The sequence below is a fragment of the Ilyonectria robusta genome (assembly GCF_021365365.1).
Source record: "Ilyonectria robusta strain PMI_751 chromosome Unknown BGZ61scaffold_20, whole genome shotgun sequence".
NCBI classification, from domain to species: Eukaryota; Fungi; Ascomycota; class Sordariomycetes; order Hypocreales; family Nectriaceae; genus Ilyonectria; species Ilyonectria robusta.
In genome coordinates this window covers 295295-315822 of record NW_025764454.1, presented here as the reverse complement: position 1 = coordinate 315822, position 20528 = coordinate 295295, and the positions used below count along the sequence as shown (strand labels likewise).

General features: G+C 54.1%; 9 protein-coding genes across 9 annotated transcripts; 6 read left to right on the top strand and 3 right to left on the bottom strand.

Moving 5' to 3' along the window:
* Positions 1-625: 625 nt before the first annotated feature.
* On the top strand, positions 626-5046 carry BGZ61DRAFT_481949 (P-loop containing nucleoside triphosphate hydrolase protein; the record flags this gene model as incomplete). Its single annotated transcript, XM_046249352.1, has 6 exons — positions 626-659; positions 715-746; positions 847-957; positions 1006-1622; positions 1676-1943; positions 2287-5046. The coding sequence occupies 6 exons, from the start codon at positions 626-628 to the stop codon at positions 5044-5046; spliced, it is 3822 nt and encodes a 1273-aa protein (XP_046099940.1).
* A 2240-nt stretch (positions 5047-7286) lies between these two features.
* Positions 7287-7802, top strand: BGZ61DRAFT_536278 (uncharacterized protein; the record flags this gene model as incomplete). Its single annotated transcript, XM_046254375.1, has 2 exons — positions 7287-7455; positions 7507-7802. The coding sequence occupies 2 exons, from the start codon at positions 7287-7289 to the stop codon at positions 7800-7802; spliced, it is 465 nt and encodes a 154-aa protein (XP_046099939.1).
* A 161-nt stretch (positions 7803-7963) lies between these two features.
* BGZ61DRAFT_458098 (uncharacterized protein) lies at positions 7964-9799 on the top strand. Its single transcript, XM_046246714.1, has one exon. It carries the CDS (start codon positions 8055-8057, stop codon positions 9549-9551), a length of 1497 nt encoding a protein of 498 aa, XP_046099938.1. The 5' UTR covers positions 7964-8054; the 3' UTR covers positions 9552-9799.
* An 83-nt stretch (positions 9800-9882) lies between these two features.
* On the bottom strand, positions 9883-10877 carry BGZ61DRAFT_361328 (uncharacterized protein; the record flags this gene model as incomplete). The annotated part of the gene is made up of 3 exons (XM_046241260.1): positions 9883-10083; positions 10139-10252; positions 10308-10877. 3 exons carry the CDS (start codon positions 10875-10877, stop codon positions 9883-9885), a joined length of 885 nt encoding a protein of 294 aa, XP_046099937.1.
* A 690-nt stretch (positions 10878-11567) lies between these two features.
* BGZ61DRAFT_458096 (Transketolase, thiamine diphosphate binding domain-containing protein) lies at positions 11568-14294 on the top strand. The gene is made up of 4 exons (XM_046246713.1): positions 11568-12006; positions 12073-13186; positions 13237-13398; positions 13448-14294. The coding sequence occupies exons 1-4, from the start codon at positions 11840-11842 to the stop codon at positions 14189-14191; spliced, it is 2187 nt and encodes a 728-aa protein (XP_046099936.1). The 5' UTR covers positions 11568-11839; the 3' UTR covers positions 14192-14294.
* A 280-nt stretch (positions 14295-14574) lies between these two features.
* On the bottom strand, positions 14575-15554 carry BGZ61DRAFT_520843 (uncharacterized protein; the record flags this gene model as incomplete). Its single annotated transcript, XM_046252467.1, has 1 exon — positions 14575-15554. Exon 1 carries the CDS (start codon positions 15448-15450, stop codon positions 14575-14577), a length of 876 nt encoding a protein of 291 aa, XP_046099935.1. The 5' UTR covers positions 15451-15554.
* Positions 15555-16205: 651 nt separating this feature from the next.
* On the top strand, positions 16206-17661 carry BGZ61DRAFT_536273 (uncharacterized protein; the record flags this gene model as incomplete). The annotated part of the gene is made up of 2 exons (XM_046254374.1): positions 16206-17285; positions 17380-17661. The coding sequence occupies 2 exons, from the start codon at positions 16206-16208 to the stop codon at positions 17659-17661; spliced, it is 1362 nt and encodes a 453-aa protein (XP_046099934.1).
* A 155-nt stretch (positions 17662-17816) lies between these two features.
* On the top strand, positions 17817-18359 carry BGZ61DRAFT_360845 (uncharacterized protein; the record flags this gene model as incomplete). Its single annotated transcript, XM_046241212.1, has 1 exon — positions 17817-18359. The coding sequence occupies one exon, from the start codon at positions 17817-17819 to the stop codon at positions 18357-18359; it is 543 nt and encodes a 180-aa protein (XP_046099933.1).
* Positions 18360-18977: 618 nt separating this feature from the next.
* BGZ61DRAFT_98132 (P-loop containing nucleoside triphosphate hydrolase protein) lies at positions 18978-20472 on the bottom strand. Its single transcript, XM_046257291.1, has 5 exons — positions 20322-20472; positions 20067-20145; positions 19995-20000; positions 19747-19938; positions 18978-19682 (listed from the first exon to the last, which is right to left on the bottom strand). Exons 1-5 carry the CDS (start codon positions 20351-20353, stop codon positions 19392-19394), a joined length of 600 nt encoding a protein of 199 aa, XP_046099932.1. The 5' UTR covers positions 20354-20472; the 3' UTR covers positions 18978-19391.
* Positions 20473-20528: the final 56 nt, after the last annotated feature.

Here is a 20528-nt window from a genome sequence, read left to right as displayed (position 1 = left end):
TGGGAGGACTTCGGGTGACCCCTGAATGCTTGGAAGCAGATCGCCAAGAAGACAGGAACCGGCAGTGGGAAGGACTGGAAACAAAAACTGCCAACGAAAACCGTTGAGGAGGATGTGCAATTGTAATCCCCAGTTGTCACGAGCTGCGGGATTTTCCCAATAAGCGCATACACTTCATGATGCAGAAGAGCCTTGATTTCTAACAGAGCAAAAGGTGGCCTGCCGCCGTCTCGTAGGTACGTTGGAGCGGAGCTATGCCTTCCTTTTTATGAATGGGTAACTTGCGCCCACTGTAGCTAGGCACTCCACTCGGTGCCTGGTGCCTTGAGTTACTCAACAGCTAAGTCAAACGCTAGCGTTGTTGGTCAGCTTGTGGCCCGGGCTTGTGGGAGGGACCACCACGGCGTTTTGGATGAAATCCCCCTCACCACCGCTCCCACTTGGATTTTCCTCTTTTCACCCCTCTCATCGGCCTCCCTCTGGGTCGCCGCTTTCGCCCCTTCCATCTTGGTTGGGGTGCCTCTTGTCTACGATAGCCTCTGTCCACCGACCTTTGGTGAACAACCCCTCCTCCTCCTGTCCACTGGTCTCCAGTGAACATCGCATCATTTTCGACCCCCTCATTATGTCTGCTGTTCTCCAGCGGATGCCCCCCTTTGGTATGTGTCCCTTTTTTCATTTTCCCCCCCCTTGTTTTCGTGTGCGAGATTGTAGCCAAGTTGTTTGCACGCAACCTGTTTGCAGCCGTCAGTCACCAGGCAACAACACTTGGCACTCCTTGACAGCTGTCAAACCTGCATGCCGCCTCACATCGCATTTTTGATTTTGTATCTGACCCCACTCCAGCTCACGATTTTTCACCTTCGCACACTCACACACTCACACTCGCAATCAACACTTACCACCCGCTTCTCATTGTCACACGTTCAATTTCGCGCGAACCTTGATACCTCTACTGTGAGTATAATAATTTGCTGCTTTATTCCTGTACTAACATATTCAAAGGCGAAGATGGCAGAGGCGAAATTTCGCCCTGTGTCGCGTCCAGCAGGGCTCCTACTGGACTTGGGGACTCTCACTTTTGTCGGTGATGATCTGTTCTCTGGGACTAAGGTCCGCATCAAGATTCGGGCCGAGAGCCAAGGCGAGACGTTTCCTTACTTCGCGGTGATTTTAACGTTTCCTATGGACCGCCCCAAGGGAACCGGCGTCTCGCATGGGTGGCACGATGGTCGACAGACCAACGAGTACCCCATTACAATCAAGCTGCCTTTGAACAAGTTCCAGTGTTCAGTAAAGAAGCTCAGCACCAAAATCCACGAGGCTCTCAAACCAAAGATGAACGGCGCCGATGACACCTCCATGCTGGTTGTCAACCTTCACCTGACGGATGAAAAGTTTGGTGTTTTTGCCGAAGGGTTTCGAAAGCCTTTTGCCAGTACCGATGATGAAGTCGATTCCTGGATCAACCAGGATGCCAAGCTTCATGGCGTCTGTTCGCTCCCCGAGTTCCTGGCACGTCGGAGTTTCACCCTTGTCCTTCCTGGAGGGCAAAAGGAAATGGACCACATCCACAATGCTGTTAATCCTCCCGCTCGCTGGTCTGGCTATATGTATCACAAGTAAGTTGTTCTCCCTGAAATTGTTAATATTATAAACCTAATTTTTACCATAGTCTTACGTGGGATATGAAGCGCTATGAAAAACAGCTTCCGGATCGAATGGGACCTTACTTCCAGCGAAATTTCAAGTGGGACTCTTACTTGGAGATGGCTGCCTACCTGGGAATGCCCTACGTCCACGATTCCTTTTGGTTGGTCCAGGATATTGGGGAGATTGCTGTCAAAGACTTCAAGTGTGCCCTTATCCCAACCAAGCCTGTGCAGGGCGACACAAGGTTCCTTGGCGAGTACTATGCCTGCGTGATTGTACCTACCACCTTTGTAAGTTCCTCGCAATCTCTTCATCATGGCTTAGTCACTGTGACGAATATTCACTAACACTTCACATCAGTCTGGAAAGATCATCAGCTGGCGACGCTTGATGAAGTCCAAGTACCCCTTCGCGGTCAAGATTACCTCCGAAACTGGGGAGTTCATCTGGAACGCTCTTGTGGCTGTGGACCCACCAGCTGAAGCCCAGATGCCTGGCACCATCTTGCTGCACATCAAGAAGCCCCGCCCCCCCATCAAAGACCAGGATGAGGATAGTGAGCCTGATGAAATCCACGAAATGCACGCCTTCAACACCTTTGCCGAGGCCCAGAGTGCAAGCAAGACAGAATAGAGTTCCGTCTGCCTCTGGTTTGATAACGAACCCATCGAGAAGGCTGAGCGCGGCCGATACGATGTTTCCGATGTCACGTCCGTTGACAAGGATCGTGTTGCTGCGATCAACAGGTTGCTTCCCGGCTCCATCCCCATGCCCGCCCGCGACATCATGGATTCCGAAACTGGCGAGGATGATCCCGTCGAAGCCTGGTACCTTCAGGCAATGATGGCGCTGGACCGAGATCTGAAATGTGGCCGCGGCTTCTGGGTCAGCATCAACTCTATCCCACCTCCCCCGGTGAAACCTGATCAAGTTCCCGCCAAGATGCAAGCCATCCTCCCTCGCTGCCCTACATCCCCCATGTCTTTGCCAGTCGTCAACCTGTTCCACGTTCCCAATCACGGCCTTCGTCAGGTCATCATTGACCAGATGGACGCAGACACAAGTTACGACCTGACCAAGTACATGGAGTCTGCTGTGTTTGGAATCCAGGTCTATGCTGGTTTTGCTGGCGCTGGCAAATCGGAGACTATTGGCATCGTGGTCGCTGGCATGATCGCCAACCCTCACATCAAGGGTGTCTATGTCTCTGCCCCTACGAATGTGGCTACAGACAACATCCGCAACCGCATTGCCGACGTCAACTCTCGTTGCGTCGCATTGTACAATGGGAAACACACAGGCGCATCCCTCAGGGATGCGCTAGTTATCCGCGGATACAGTGTCCAATCCGAGTTTCGAAACTTCTGGAAGATCCTTCGAGGTGAAGACATGAAACCGAACCCTTGGGATCTTGGTACCTGGTCGCTTAAAGGATCAGTTGCGTTTCACGCTCTCCAAGTCTTGGGGTATGTCGATGCCAACGTCCCGGCACTCTCAGCTACCAGCCCCGTGGTACTTCGCCACCGACAAGAGACCTTGAAAGGGCAAGAGGTCTTCTCTCCTCTGCTCAACCTCGCCCAGCGCAAGATCACCGTCACGGAGTACGATGCTCTGTCCCAAGTCACACGCGCCAACATTACCGACATCTTCGAAGTTTTGATCGAGGGTGCTGATATGATCTGCACCACTCCATCGATGGCTGCGGATAAACCATACTCCCTGGCCAACCGCATCTGCAGCGCAGTTGTTCTGGATGAGGCAGGAGCCATGTGCTTAGGTGATGCTGAGATCGTTCGCGGGAACACTCTGCGACCGTGTGTGATGGCAGGTGACGAGAAGCAGCCCCCCCCAGTCTTGATTTCTGCCAGGGATCGAGCCGCAAACCGCCAACCCCGAAATCGCTTCGCGCTTGCAGGCCAAATTTCAGCACTCGAGTTCATGAAGCGCAGTGGTTGGCCCGTGTTCACCTTTGAGAAGCAGTACCGCATGGCAGAGGGCCAGTTCGACATGTCTCGGGATGTCTTCTATCCAGATCTTGAGCATTCCTTGACTTACGGCCCTACCTCACCCATCGCCTCCCGCCCCATTTCGCAGCAGGTTGAGGAATGGTCTACCCGACGATTCTCAATGTCCTCCCCTCAGGGGAGGACGCATCCAATCTTGCTCTCTTCTGAGTCTCCTTGCCACAAAGACCCATCGTCGTCATCAAGCTACAACCCCGGGCAGAACAAGCTGGCATTGACCTTGATCCGGAGCCTCGTCCAAGACCTTGCACTTAACCCTCAACTGTTCACTCTTATCACAATGTACAACAAGAATAAGAGTGAACTTGTGCATATGTTGGAATCATCATACTCCGACATCCACGGCGTGGAATGCCATACTGTTGACTCTTTCCAGGGCCGCGAGGCTCGTATCATTGTTCTTGTTCTTTGTGTCAATGCCGAAACTGGGCCACGTTTCACAGGAGACGCACAGAGGCTAAATGTCGCCACCAGCCGACAAACAGACTTTCTGTTCGTTGTTGGAGATCAGAATACATGTCGCAAGGTGACTGCTCGACAGCTTCAAGGATGTGAAGGTGAACAAGGAGAGACCATGTCGATTAAAGTTGATCAAATGCAACAGATGTTCGAGTGGTTTCGAAACAACGATCGTATCGTCATTCCCAAAGATGACTGCATTCACTCACTGGGGCCTACGACAACTACGAGAGCTAGCGGCAAGGGCAAGGGCAAATACAAGGCCCACGATAATGACTTGTTGGTCAGTAGCGATGAATCCGAAGATGAGAAACCTTCCATCACTACCATCTCTTCAAAGCTCGGCCGATTTGGTCTTACATCTACCTTCCAGGCCAAGACTACCCGGAACCCTAACATCTCTCACAAGCACGATGCGTCCATTCCCTCAAGCTCTGAACTCAACACTTGGGATCTCTCTACCCCTGTCTCAGACTGGACTCCCCTCAACCCTCCTGGTACCTTTGCAGGTGGCTTCAGCCAACAGGGCCACCACTTCAAGACTGACGCTGACTTTTGGGACTACGCCCCGCATGAAGCAAAGGTCAAGGCCCATCATGCCTATGATGCGAGACGCGAAGAGGAATACCTTGCTGGATCCGTTTCCGATTCATCTGATGAGTGCAAAGTCACGACGAAACCAGTTGCTGCGGGAAAGAGTCGTGGGATTGGCCGACGTGGCCGTGGCTCTGTTCGTGGAGGAAATACAGCACCTGCGCTTCCTGCGCGTGACTCGACTCGTGAGGGAAATACAGGCCCTGCACTTACTCATCCTCGTGGAGGAAATTCAGGAGTTGCTCGTGGCTCTACTCGACCTCGTCTTGATAGTCGCTTCGCGGGTCTCAAACAGTGGGTGACAGACAAGCCATAGTCCTTAATGGTCACCTTAGGTGAAGCCACCCGGATCTCAAAGATGGATGGACACAGTTGTGATGGATAACTGGTTGCTCGATATAGTCAATGTACAACTCGCTTTGCTCACCTCTATCTTGCCTTATGATTGATGCTCTCGAGTGATAAGTCCAAGACGGCCCCATTATTCATGCATCGTGACCCGTCGCTACTCACAAAAGATGTTTGCTGTGTCGCGGCTAAATGATCTGTTGACTTTGCAATTGTGTTGCTGTTGTGTCGATGCACCACACCCGAGCCTCCGAAAATGTCGAGACTTTCTGCGTCGCTGATAGTCTTGTCATCTGGAATTGCGGAATCATCCAGTGGTGGCAAGTCGAAGTTAGTCGACTCTAGCCATTTGTGAACGCCAGATTGTTCTCGTTCGATTTCCTGGCCTGGGTTCCGCAGAGCAGAGACATCTCCACTTCTTGAACGAGTTGCTTCGCCTGCAATATCTCGCTTCCGTTTGCCATCAATCTTTTGCTTCTTTTGCGGGCGGCCCGCTTTGTGCGACTCTGGCAACTAGTCGCTGGCATCTATGAACCCGCCTGGATCCTGTCGCACGAAGGGAACTCGAAGCCCGGGCATTTTCAAGTCGTACTTCGGCATCTCGGTTTGCTAAAAATACAAACCATCAGTATTTGGTTTTTTTTTTTAGCTTTACTCAATATCATCAGATAGATCAAAGCCATACAGTAATCTCAAACAGTAGGAATAAACAATAAGTGGTAACTTACACCCAGCACCAGAAGAAACAGTAGCTGAACAATAAGGTTGTTGCCCACCGGTCTCTGCCTGAAGCTTCCATTCAACCCCTCTGACTTCAACCCTATTGTCTGTAGTTAACGACCTTGCTGTCTGCAGTCAACGACCTTGCTGTCTGCAGTCAACAACCTTGAGATAGTAACCTTATTCCGAGCGTTAGGTCGGGTCGTGGGAGTTTTCAGTGCAATCATCAAGGTTAGACTGGGTCGAAAAAGTTAGACAGGATTCCGGCAGAGAAGAAAAAAGCAGCTTGAAACCCAAAACTTGGGCCTTGGCAACTGTGACGTGCGCGCAACGAAAATGCAGTAAATTCAAACACTAGGTTCCCTCATCGAGGAACAAACCATCAGTATATAATACAATATTTGTTGGATAGACATCTCACCAGGAGGATATCTGAATCTAATACACTATTAATTGCAGTTCAGAATAATTGTGCGGGAGTGGCTCGCAGGTGGTAATGCTGAGCGCGTCATGGACGTGTGATGGGCCCGCCACAAGCGCGAGGTAACATGACAAAAAATCTTTTTGGCTTGCCACTCTTTCTCAACCCCACTCTTTTAGGAAGTCCGCATCCAACTCCACTCATTCCTGAACGCTCGCACGCCCGCACGCCTAGGAGCACACCTGAGCGATGGCTCCTGAACGTGCGAAACGTCCGCTTGACGATGATAGCCAGGGCAGCCAGCCGAAGCGACGACAAAAGCCGGCTAGATCTTAGAACAGGAGCAGAAGCAACAACACGCCGCAATTGACACCTCGACTTGCTGGTATTATCGGGCCCGGTTTACTTGTTGGCGCGGGTGGCGCGCTTAACAACGGTGGCCCAGCCTCCTTGCTCATAGGGTTTGGAGTAGTTGGTATGTTCCTGTGTAAAGAAATGAACCGTGTTGGGAAAAGGCGCCGTGATTCAGAAACGTGTGACTCGTGAGATGTCATGATGGCACCTCAAACCATGAAGGGCGCTGGGGGTGGGCTAGCAGCCAAATCGCCACGGCTCGTCAGCGGTCGCTAAGGGACGGGCTGCTGTGAGTAGCTCGCTCGGGCTTCCGCGGACCACCATTCTCAGTCGCCTGGCACCAGGTTCCTGTTGGTCAAAGTAGGGGCGGGCCCCACAGCCAAAGTGGCCGAGGCACGAGGTTCCTTTGGCTGTTGGCCGGCGGGTTAGGCAGGTAGGTAGCTAGCAAAAGGCACATCCCCTTGCGCGCACCCACTTCCTTGTTCTCCCCACCTACAACTCAGCTTTCCTCAGGATCGCTACCACCCACACCTCTGCTATGGGGCTTTCTTCAAGATTGCTACCGCCCTCACCTCTGCTATGGGACTGACATTCATTCCGCTACCGTCCTTAACCCTGCTATGGGGCTTTCTTCAAGATTGCTACCGCCCTCAACTCTGTTCCGGGGCTTTCCTCGTGATCGCCCTTTACCGTACCTTCCCAACACACTCACCATGGAGCTTGTTCGATTTTTCGACACGATGGCTCGGAGACTAAATGGCCAAGGCGAGGACGGCAAGGTTTCACTGCAGACGATCAAGAACGGGCATGTGCATATGTTGGAATGGTGCAAGTTCAATTACGATGGGTGGCACCTCAACTCTTCCGAGAGGGTCAGAATCCGTAAGTACTTGGCTGCAGTTAAGGATACACCGCAACTGACTGGTACCATAGAAAGCCTCTTCCAAGAGCTCCTTGCAGAGGGCATCGTGATCGGGGCTGGTCCAGAAACGAAAGCGTGGGTCACGTCCGACATGACATGCAAACTCATCACGAGCTTGCTCAGCACCGCCGTGACATTTGGCACCCCCGACTGGGACAGTACCATCATGTATGCCTTGACTGTCCTTTTGCTTTCAGCAACAGGTGCCCGGGCTGGAGACATCGCCCAGAGTCAATTCCGTGACGTCGCTGCCACTCATCAAGGTTTCGAGCGCAGGGCGGAAATGACAACCTGGAGGGCCTTCTAAAGGTTAAATCATCCGGGTTCCTTCCCAGTCTATAAAAGCATCCATCAACCGCATCCATTGACGCATCCACCAACACATCCATCAACCGCATCCATCAACGCATCCATCAAACTCATCCATCAAACGCATCCATTAAACGCATCCATCAAACGCATCCATCAACGCATCCATCAAACGCATCCATCCAACCAACGCATCCTCAACTGCTCGTCAGACTCATCGTCCGATTTCGCCCTTGCACTCCACTCAGCTATGCCTCCCCCAACGCCCTCCGATGATGCGTCATCGCACACGAAGCCCTCTGCAACTCTCGATCAAATCACATCATTCTCTCGACTCCATCGCCCCGTCCTTGGCCCTAACTCTGACTCCGACTGTGTCCACTCCCCCGACTCTATCGCCTCAGCCCAACTGCCGCCACATCAGATTCCCGAGCGTACCAGTAGCAAGAGAAAGGTCCCTTGGAACCGAGCCTTTGGGCACATGAGCACTGAGGAGCTGCATTCCGCCAAGAGCAAGGCGCGACTGGAAATCTATGAGACCAGGAAGAAGCTGAAGAGACAAAGTTCCATGGACGCGGAATACTGGAAGAACTACTCCCAGGTTTTCCAGATGCAACACGAGGCGGTTGCCATTAAGGCAGAACTCGCATTTCAATCTTTCAAGACACGAGTCAACACAAAAACCGAAAACGAGTGGCATGATAGCGCAGAGGCCAATGAATTCAATGTCCAGCTTCGTGGTTGGCAGCAATTCGACAGGCTTGCGAAAAAGCACCTTTCCAAGCTAGAACGACGTTTGGAGACGGGCCGTGAGACCTGGGTCCGCCTCTTTGCTACATCCAGGCTAGGGTTAAGTCTCAGTGGAAGCGTCAGAGAGCGTACCAAGAGAGATCAGAGCAACTTCGTCGCGGCCATGATCAAGGCATACTGCCCGAACGCGCCAGCAGAATTAGGTCGATGGGACCCAGTGCTGCAGGTGTGGGCGAGAGGTAATTCTTGCAAAGCAGCCCATCTCTTTCCTTGGCGACAAATCGATTCAATGGACGACATATTTGGGAAAGGAGCAAGCAGTGAAATCTTCTCGCCAGTCAATGGCCTATTTTTAGACACCGAAATCGAAGACGCCCTTAACAAGGGTCTCATCGCCATTGTCCCAGATGTCGAGCTGGAACCAAGGGACCCTCACGTGCCACAAGACGACCAAGATGAGCGGCAGCAACGCATTCGGGAGTGGGAGTCCCAACCGATCAAGGAGTTTAAGGTCGTTGTTGTCAACAAACTCAGCCCTGAGGTTACAAAGTCCAAATTCTTCAAAGACCGCGAAGGAGTATCGACGCTTATGGACCTCCACAATCGAAAGCTCGTCTTCAAGACCGACTTCCGTCCTCGAGCTAGATATGTCTGGTGGACATTTCTCAATACTATCCTACGCACTGCGTGGAACGCTAAACTTGATCACGGTAACGTACAGCACGTCGAGGTGCGTAAGGCAACGCGGTACTGGGGAACCCGCGGTCGATATGTCAAAGAAAACCAGCTACTTGGTTTTATCGAGGAGCTCGGCCAGGATGTCAACAGCATTCTGAACTGCGCCATCAACGATGAAGGCGACAAGGAGCCAAGCTCTTGTGGTGTGACTGTCGCTGCGCGCGATGCTATGGAGCGATCGGTACAGTCTCAGGTGCAGGATGGAGTTGAAGAGGAAGAGTATGAAGATGACTCGGATTCGGATCAGGAATCGGATTAGCTTTTTGGTGCATTGCCCTCTGATGCAACTGGGAGTGGCTTGTTTGTGTTGGCTGCAGACCACGATCCGTCAATCTTAGCACTACTCCGTACCGACTCAATAAATTGGCACTGTTTTTATGGACTAAAGCTAAGCTATGTAAGGCTTAGATTTCCTAAATCATTTCTTATCATTAGGTGTAAGAAAGCCTGAAGGGAATCAGTGGGGAAAGGATTCAGGGCCAATTTACTGAGTCGATCCGGTATTTGTGACGGCTCAATTGCTTCATCGACCATTCTATGTTTATCATTGTCGTCATTAGTCTAATATTTTACCAAGTCTATCGTTTCTTTTAGGCAGAGGCACAGTGTCCTCCATCCACCCTCAGGTCAGAACCGTGAACAAACGAAGCTCCCTCAGACAAGAGGAAGACGGCGGGGGCCTTAAAATCCTCGGGCGCGCCAAGACGACCCAACAGGGCGCCGGCCATCCACGTCTTCTCAACCTCGGGGTTCTCGATGAGGAGCTGGTCGGTCATGGCGGTTCGGATGTACTAGGACACTTTTAGTTTGTTTCTTTTGCGATTCGCTGGCAGAGGGGCTTCTTACACCGGGAGACAGCGTGTTGACGCGGATGCCAAATTTGCCCCATTCTTGTGCAACTGAGCGACACATCTGCTGGACAGCCGCCTTGCTAGTGTTGTATGCAGTGCAGGAGAGGCCCTAGTAAAAGACGGTCAGTATCCTGGTGCGTTGGCGCAGGGTGCGATTGGCTTACTCGGTTGGCAATGTTGCCAGACATGCTGGAGATCATGACAATGCTACCGGATGTCTTGTTATCCCGCAGCACCCTCGCCGTGTACTTGCAGGTATTGAAGACGCCGGTGACGTTGACCTTCAGGATCCGGTCGAAGTCGGCCGCGGGGTAGTCAAAGGCAGAGAGCTGCTGCTGGATGCCGGCACAGGCAATGCAGCCCCAAAACGGAGCGCCGTTCTTGTCCGCCTCGGCCGCAACCGATTTGATGACCGCCTCCACAGACTCCTCGTTGGTGACATCGCACTTCTGATACGACGCAGACGAGCCGTTGGCCGTGGCAATCTTGTTCAGCAGGGCCCACTCCTCCGCAGAGGGCTCCTCGAGAATGTCGAGACAGGAAACGCTGCCGCCGGCCTCCACCACGGCAATGGCGAGGGTGATGCCAAGGCCACGAGCACCGCCCGTGATGGCGATGGTCTTGCCCTCGAGGGAAAAGAGCTTGGTGGTCGAGACCTTTGAGGCCGGGGTAGCCGCCGTCTCAGGCACCACACGGGCCGGGAGCTCAACGTCACTGACAATAGCGGGAGCCATAGTAAAGACTGGTAGAAAAGAATGCTGGGTATCTAAGGAAGAATAAGGTTGGATCCGGAAAGGTACGGGCTACTGAGGTTATAAGAGAGAGTCTAGCTTCGAGGGCTGCCCAGAGGATATAGGTAGACGATCCAGGGCCGACAATCCGGGATACCGACTCGGGCCTAGGAGCTCCACGATATCGCCCTCACGACCCGATCCAGTGAGATTTGCAGATGCACATGGTCACGATGCGATATTCCGTGGCAGGTGTATGCGGCGAGGAACTTCGGGAGACTTTTAGTGAGATCCGTCTTCTCCGGGGGTATTGTAGCCGCCAGGGGTGCAAGGGGGTCAGATGGAGAAGTCTATTCACTTGCCGAGTCGCCTCAACGGCAGTTGCATGCGTCCGATGCGATCGGCCGAGTGAGACGGCGATCCTGGGGTTCCACGTCCGCAGTTGCGGTGATTGCAGCCGGAGGCGTGAGAAGGGTCGCTACGACGGCGTTGCTTATTCCACGCCCCTGCAGCAAGTGCAAGCGCCTGTGAGAATCCATATTTGAGCCCGCACGCGTGCAGTTCCGAGCGGAGGCGACCGAGTGCCTCTCATTTCCGCATTCGGCGAGGCCCTAAAACACGCCTCGTGATGCGACAGCTCCGCCCGCGATGGAGAAGTTGAGCCAAAACTTCGGGAAATCTGACGGCTAAAACCCCACGACTTCATCGACCCCCTCAACCCCACGGCGCTCCCGGCTTCCCCTTTCGGAATCGGGAAAGCCGTGACGGTTGTCCCACGACGACACTACGGCTGGCGCACATCACACGCGCAGTCCAATCTTTTGCCGCTGGCTTAGCGAGCGTCCATGGCGGTGATATATTTCAAGCGGGCGGCCGTGGATCGCCCGGCCATGTTTGTCTCTGGTTCTGCTCTTTTGCTCTTCATCTCTCGCATTGGTTTCTGCTAAAGACACTTCGACTCCACGATGGCGCCCATTGCAATCACCCCCGAGGCCACCGAGACGCCCGTCGCCGTCTCCGCCGAGATCAAGCGCATCCAGACTGAGGATGCTGAGACCATTGACCTGGTCCTGCGCCAGTTCCGCTGCTTGATTGCGGACTTGTGCCAGCAGTTCAATGGCGGTCACCCAGGGTACGCCTCACTCGTCAATCCTGACAATCATCGTGAGGATCGCCAATTGACTGACTGAAACCGCAGCGGTGCCATGGGCATGGCCGCAATTGGCCTTGCGCTCTGGAAATACGTCATGAAGTACTCTCCCAGCAACCCCGACTACTTCAACCGAGACCGCTTCGTCCTCTCCAACGGCCACACCTGTCTGTTCCAGTACACGTTCCTACACTTGACGGGCTACAAGCAGATGACCTTCGACCAGCTCAAGTCTTACCACTCTGCCCGCTACGACTCCTTCGCCCCCGGCCACCCCGAAATTGAGCATGAGGGCATCGAGGTCACCACCGGGCCGCTGGGCCAGGGCATTGCCAACGCCGTCGGTCTCGCCATGGCCACCAAGCACCTGGCCGCCACCTACAACAAGCCCAACTACGAGCTCGTCAACAACACCACCTGGTGCATGATTGGCGACGCCTGCCTTCAGGAGGGTGTCTCCATGGAGGCTATCCAGCTGGCCGGCCACTGGAAGCTCAACAACCTCGTTGTCATGTACGACAACAACCAGATCACCTGCGACGGCAGTGTCGACCTCTGCAACACCGAGGACGTCAACGCCAAGATGCGCGCTTGCGGCTGGGACGTTATCGAGATCGAGGACGGCTGCTACGACGTCGAGGGTATCGTCAAGGCTCTCCTCCAGGCCAAGGCCAGCACCGAGAAGCCCACCTTCATCAACGTCCACACCGTCATCGGTGTTGGCAGCAACGTCGCCGGCGATGCCAAGGCTCACGGTGCGGCTTTCGGCGCCGAGGGTGTCAAGGGCGTCAAGGAGTTCTTCGGCCGCAACACCGAGGAAAAGTTCGTCGTCACCGACGAGGTCTACAACTACTTCCGCCCCCTGACCACTCGTGGCCAACGTATCGAGGAGGACTGGGGCAACCTAGTCAGCTCATATGCCAAGGAGTACCCCGAGCTCCACGAGGAGTTCCAGAAGCGCATCGAGGGCCGCTTCACCGACGACTGGCGCAGCATCATTCCCGCCAAAGAGACCTTCCCCACTGCTCCCACCGCTTCCCGAAAGTCTGCCGGTATCATCTGCAACCCTCTAGCCGCCAAGTTGAAGAACTTCATGGTCGGAACCGCCGATCTGTCTCCCTCGGTCAACATGATCTGGAAGGACAAGGTCGATTTCCAAAACGTAAGTCTTCCATACTGAACATATACGACGTCGTTTCTAACACAAAACAGCCCGGGCTGAAGACCACCTGCGGTATCAACGGCGACTACAGCGGCCGATACATCCACTGGGGTATCCGTGAGCACGCCATGGCCTCCATCTCCAACGGTCTCGCCGCCTACAGCAAGGGCACCATCCTCCCCATCACCTCCAGCTTCTTCATGTTCTACATTGTAAGACACAGCACCTTAGTCGAGAGTCCACCAGCTAACACAACTATAGTACGCCGCCCCTGGTGTCCGCATGGGCGCCCTACAGGGCCTCCAGTCCATCCACATCGCCACCCACGACTCCATCGGCACTGGCGAGGACGGCCCTACCCACCAGCCCATCGCTCTCCCCGCCCTCTACCGCGCCATGCCCAACATTCTCTATATCCGCCCCGCCGACACCGAGGAGACGGCCGGCGCCTTCATCACCGCCCTCGAGGCCAAGAACACCCCCACCATCATCTCCCTCTCCCGCCAAAACCTCGAGCAATACCCCCAGTACTCGAGCCGAGACGGCGCCCAGAAGGGTGCCTACGTCTTTATCGAGGAGGAGAACGCCGACGTGACCCTCATTGGCGTTGGTGCCGAGATGGTCTTCGCCGTCAAGACCCGCGAAGTTCTCAAGGAAAAGTACGGTATCAAGGCCCGTGTCGTATCCTTCCCCTGTCAGCGTATCTTCAACGCCCAGTCCATCGAGTACAAGCGCGAGGTGTTGCAGTACCGCAGCAGCGCCCCCCGCGTCGTCATCGAGGCCTACGCCGTCAACGGCTGGGAGCGATATGCCGACGCCGGCTTCTCCATGGCCAGCTTCGGCAAGTCCCTGCCCGGCAAGGACGCCTACAAGTTCTTCGGCTTCGACGAGAGCGTCATCGCCCCGGAGGTTGCCAAGCTGGTGGAGGAGGTTAAGAAGGAGGGCATCGAGTCCCTCCGTGGCGAGTTCAGGGACCTCAACCCTGCCGCCAAGCACGAGCACTAAGACGGGGATTATAAAATATATAGACGGGACACCCTGCGGATGTAATACGACTGAGATGACATGATAAACGGTTAAATAGGATAAATATACTATCGTCAACGACTCCATGTTCCTGCGATGCATCTTTGTGTTGCTTTGAAGTTTCCATGCATGCACCCGACAGTGATCTGACGTTCAATTTACCTCAAAGGTCTATTGCGCTTGGTGTAAAGCGCTTAGTTTAAAGCGCTCGGTGTGATTGGTCTATCTTACAAGGTTTGCTCGCAGTTGTCTGTCTACTGCAACTAACATCTCCCAAACTCAGCGGGTTCCATGCATACTAGTACAACTCATAACATCATTGACCACGTCCATGGCCGTGAAATCTCCCTCTCTTCATCTCTTCATATCCTGCGTCGACGCCGGCCAACAATCCCGTCATGAGGAGGCAGCGCCATCACCCCCTCCGTCAAGATCCCGCCGACAACATCCCACCCGTCGCGCAGCGGCCGCACCACGGCCGGGAAGCTCTCCTGGATCGCAACCGACATGTTCATGCCCGCGTTCCACGCCTCGCCGAAAAGGTAGCTCCTAACTTGGCCCGTGAGGACCGCCGCCTCGCATCCGAAGCGGACGGCGGTGCCGACCTGCCCGGAAACGGCCGTGTATGTCCCTGTGGCGCCGGCTTGTAGGGCTTTGGCGCCGGTGGCCACGGCTGCAGTGGCGTCTTCGACCTGGCGGGCTCCTGGAAGACTGCGGACCAGGGCCTTGGCCTTTGCGGTGCGTGGGCGAAGCTGCTCCTCGGTGTAGTCTTCGTAGTTGACCTGGACCCGTTCGTGGAATGGGACTACGAAGGTATGGGTCGTGTCTTCTTCGCAGTCCCGGAGGTTCTCGTCGTCCGAGGCATGGGGAATTACAACCATTTCCCGGTCGTCGAAAATACACTCCCTCCTGGTCGAGTTGGGGAGCTTGTCGTGCATGCCGTTGAGGGCGGACGGCAGACTGTTTGCCTCCTTGTCCTTGGGTATTGAGGGCCGAACCACGCCCTCGTTAGGGGCAAGCAGGTTGACTTCCCAGGCTTCATCCCCGCAGCCAGTGTCTTCGGCGGCTTCATTCAGTGAAACATCCTCCAGGTCGTCTTCAGCAGAGGAGTCAGAGTCATACTCATCCCCGCTGCTGAGATCGCCGAGTCCGTGTTTAAGGTATGATGTGCTACCATGCGGCGTGGCAAACACAGGGTCCAAGTTTCGGTCCGATTCCCAAACATTTGAGTTATCCATGTCTTTGGCTTGATCAGGGAATAAGTGTTTATGGTCGAAATGTGTTTGGACGAAAGATTGTTGTGCAGTAGTTGCTCCTGCCAAGGTAAAGAGTGTAGGTGTGGGAAAGAGTTGGGCCTCAGGATCATGGAAGAATGGGAAACAAGATTAAATACAGCGAAAGAATAGAGACCAAAGACACAAAGGTCATTATTGTTCGTCAGGGTGCCGTGATTCACGCGGATTTTCCGGCCACAAGGTCGCGGCAACGGGGCTTAAGCAAGGTATGCGAACCTTCGCAACGCCGATTTCCACAAAACAAGTTCTTCGATGCAAACCGTGACTCGAAAACATGCTCTCCAACCTTGATAGAAGCTGGAACGGGACCTTCCGGGTTGTCAAATTTGTTTCGGAGATAGAAATTTGGTTTGGTAGGTACCATTACCTGTGTGGCCTCGCTGAGCTCTACCGTGATAGCCCAGTCTATAAACCAGCAGCAATCCCAATAGAAATCAGAATTCATCCTGCCTTTTCATCATCCTTTTCATCTCCTTATTCATATTCTCAAACAGTAAAACTCTACTACTTCGTTTGGAATTCCCATTTCATCTGCTCGTAGCCTCCGGTTGAAGTGACCGACTTAAAAGCCAACCAGTATATCAAACGACTTCAAACAACATTAAAACAGCACACCGATTTAAGAGCGTTCTATTAAGAACCCATCGTTTTCTACAACAGTTCAAACATCTACCTCGCGGAACCAAGTCACAGTGAATATGACTTCCCACCAGCAAGTTCAGGCAGCGCCTTCCTCGTCAAACGCCACCCCCAATGTCCAAAACCCAGCTACAGGGCCACAGCAGCTGGGAAAACCTCTTCATCCAAGAGTAGCGGCTCTGTTGCCCGTGTCGCCGAGTCTGCCGTCACCCGCCCTTCAGCATCAGCATCAGCACCGCCACCGCCAACCCCATGGGAACCATTGCCAGTATCGGGATGTCACCAGGTTGTCATGGGCCCTCTATATCGAGCGATATGGACTTTCCGATGTCTGGAAAACGAAACTAGAATCGGAAACGGACAGATACGGGCCCAGAACCCGGAAGGTTGCCGGGAATACGCCTGGAGAATTGACAGTGGACGACAAGTCTGGGCAGTGCCCATACTTGTACAATCAGGTCCCATACGTGGATTGCAGGGACCCGACGTTCAAGCAAATCCTCGTCACCAAGACGTTACAGGGCACAAGGTATTACCTGGGACATTGCGGTGGCGAGTTCGTCTTCCGATACTGGCCATCCCGCCAGTCAGGCCCGCATGCATTCCTGGGCTCCACTGGCGCCACGACCCAGGAGAACTTCCATTTTTGCGGCCAGGTCCCTCGACCACGGCCAGAGTATTCGGAAAGGTTCAGTGTCGTGAAGTCCAAGGTCGTCCGAATGTTTGCGAGCATCCTTGGACATCTCCGCACCCACGATCACGGCCATCTTCCCGGCCTCCTCCGGACTGCCTGTGAGCTGGGAAGCGACTTGCCACAAGACGACATCGAGGATCTTGGCATCAAGTGGGATGTCGCCTTTCCAAAGGGCGCCAGGATCTCAGATGAGATCCGAGTGGCAACGCGGCTTAATCCCGCGATTGCGGAGTTTGCACACCTCGTCCGGATACTGGCTGAGGGAAGGCCGGCCGTTGTCAGGGATCTCAAGCCACTGGTTCGCATGGTAGAGGGGAGCACACAACTACCTCTTAGGACAATTGCAAGGAATCATTACGCCAGATTGGAAAATGAGGCTTTTAAGCAGCTATTTTCTGGTGAATATTCCCACAACTTGCTGGTTTTCCAGGATGATAAAGTCATGGTAAGTCATCTCATTCAATGTGGTGTGGTCAAGGCCGCACCGGATATACCTTATTCCGTGAGTCGCGCGACCCAAAGCTAACATTTTGCATCAGGACGTCCACGCCTTTTACCAGCAGCCAAGATACCGAACCGATCCCTTGCACCCCTCCCGCTACCACCAATTCTTCGCCGCCAACGCTCTCCCGGCTACTCCGACATTCAGGTTCCTCGATTGGAACAACGTTTTCGAAGACGACGACATAGCGCCATTTCAGGAGGTCCGCTGGAACGCTTCAGAATTCGAGTTCCAAGTTCTACTCTCCCACTTAGACGACGACGACGACGACGACGACGACGAGACTGGGCAATCGAGGCCTTCTAGAGGGAAGCAGTAGACCACGGCCGATCAGAGCGTCATTTCTGTCTCCCAGAACCAGATACTCTCTCAGCCGAACCCCACGAGGTGCCGAGAGAGCTCCCCCGCAGACGACGGAAATATAATCCGCCCACGACCCTCGCAACATCGCCAAACAACTCAATTCCCCTCAAAATGGCGACCCTCTTCTCCCTGCGCGGGCTCTTCACCCGCTCGGCCCCCACAGCCCTCCCCACGACCCGCCTGTTCTCGACCACCTCAACGGCGCTCGCCCGCACGCCGCCCAAGCCCCCGCCCAAGAAGCCCGCGGCCGGCAAGACGACCCCCCGCCGCAAGCACCAGGTCACCAAGTCGGAGAACTTCTACCGCATCCGCACGCTCAAGCAGAACATGTTCTCGCCCGCGCCGCCGCCGCTGCGCATGGCCCGCCTGCGGTACCTCCGCCACTGGACCATCCACCGCGCCTGGCAGCTGTTCCGCCGCCAGCAGCACCAGGACATGGAGCGCGAGCGCCACCGCATGTACAGCGGCATGTACAACGCCTGCGAGGAGCTGCGCAAGACGGTCGGCCCCGGCCTCCGCGACGAGGGCTACCTGTACCGTGTCGCCATGGAGAAGAAGGGCGTGTGGGGAACCGAGGCCGTGCCCATCGAGTACGCCCGCTTTCAGACCGAGTTCCCCGGCGCCGAGGCGTGGAACCATGAGTGGAAGAGGTAGAGCTGTGGAGAAAGCAAGTGTACACAAGAAGGCTAGAATGGTGAAGCGTTGGAATTCATCAATTGTATTATAGGCGGCGAAAAGACTCTGTAACGATGGCTGGAAGCACGCGGACGCAACGCAAAAGACGAATCCAAAGCCCCAGAGGTTCACCAATGCATAATCATGTACAAGCTCAATCAGAAACTGACCCATGACACACATTCACCTCTCGGCCACTCTGAACATGAAATCATCACTCTCATTAAGTATCACCTCGACAACGATGACGACTAACCAATCTCCCAGTCGTCCTTCTTTTCGACCTCTGCACTACCCCTGATTCCTCTTTTCTTGCCCCGTCGAAATGAACCCTCTCTGAACGACGTTCCGAGTCGGGTTGCTCTATGCGAATTCCACGGTATTAATACAAATCGAGAGTGAAGATGCTTCTGCTCATCGTGCTTTTCTTTTGTCCGCTGCAGAAAATATCGCTTGCCAGATTAATAATAATAACCAAATAAATAAATAAAACATGGAGCCAAGATGAGTAATTGAGTAATAAAAATCGATGATGTGTGGTGTGGCATGTAAATGGCGATGGTCCCTCTCTTTGCAGAATGCCTTTCCAAAGAGTGAATGTCTGTCAATCAAGCCGCCAAACGTTGGTAGTGCGAGGGAAGTGGTCCTTTGGTGATGAGAGGGTCGGCTGAGACTGGCATTGCCAGTCCTGACTGAGTCTCAGCGTCAGTCAACCTGGGAGTGGTGCAAAGCATGTTTTTCCTCCCGTAAGCGCCGAGCAACAATCCTCTATATCCGTTTCCAATTCCGTTTCCCTGATGAGCTAAAAGTGCAGTCGAGATTTTCAAGATGATGTGTGAGCGCTATATAGTGACGGCGGCGCATAGTTAGTAGGCAATGCAAGGAGGTGTCATTCCTTGCTAAGAAGACATCCAATACTGCAGCATGTTGCAGTCTGCTATCAGGTAAACTTCCGTATCATGGAAGCTCGCCTGGCATCGCATCGCCCATGATAGGGTGGCGGTGGTGGCTTCACAGCACAACGCAGCAGCCGCCTCCCTCTCCCTTCTCAAAGGTCAAGAGAGCGGCACGAGTGGCAGCCTCGAACACATCGTCGACGCCCTCGCCGCTCAGGCTAGAGCACTCCAAATACCGCTTGGCGCCAATGTCTCGTGCGATAGCCTCGCCTTCGTGTTCAGTAACGAATCTCATCGATTTCTTTCGCATGTCCTCGATGGCGACCGGGTCTTCTCGAAGGTCCTTCTTCAGGCCGACGAGGATGATGGGAACGCCGGCGCACAGTCGGGTGGCCTCCTCGATCCACTATAGAATAACGCGTCAGCTTTTGGGGATTTGTCAGAGCACAGCCAGGCCGAGCGAGCCGCACCTTATGTTTGACGTTATCCAGGGAATCCGGAGTGTCAATGGAAAATCCAACCAGGATGACGTGTGCTTTAGAGTAGGCGAGGGGACGTAACCGCTCGTAGTCTTCCTGGCCGGCCGTATCCCATAGTGCGAGCTGGACAGACTTGCCGTCCACTCTGCAATCGGTCACGTAGTTCTCGAAGACGGTGGGGATCTAAGATGAGGTCAATATGTCGGCAGTCGGTAGCGCAGGATATCTATCAAACTCACGTAATGCTAAATCAATTCAGTTAGCAAAGCCCGATAAGAGAGTGACGGTGAAGAGGGGAGGGGTGGACATACTGTCGGGAAGTATCCTAGGGTGAAGACACTCAGCAAACTGGTCTTTCCGCAGGCACCGTCGCCAATAATAACCAGCTTCCTGGTATGGTTGTTAGCGATCTAGTGCATCATGCCGAGGGTGTAGCCGAGGGCAGGCGACCGAAGGAACACGGGAACGAGGTGGCGATGGAAGGAGGAAGTTGAGTGGGAAGTGGGCGTGGGCCAGACATGATGGGCAGTCTCTAGGAGTCATGGGCGATGACGGAGGGGTCGTACCTGCGAATGACGTTCTGAGGATTTGCGCTCATTGTGAATCGTGTGCTCCGAATGCGAGCAGTATCGGTCGAGGGCAATCGGAGGTGATGGGTGGTGGTGGTGGTTGTGTTTTGTTTGGTCGTCTACCAGCGAAAATGACCCCCGAGTTCCAAGAAGAGGCAGATCCCCCTAACTCTCGCTCGGCGTCGATTGGCGTCGGACCTCGCA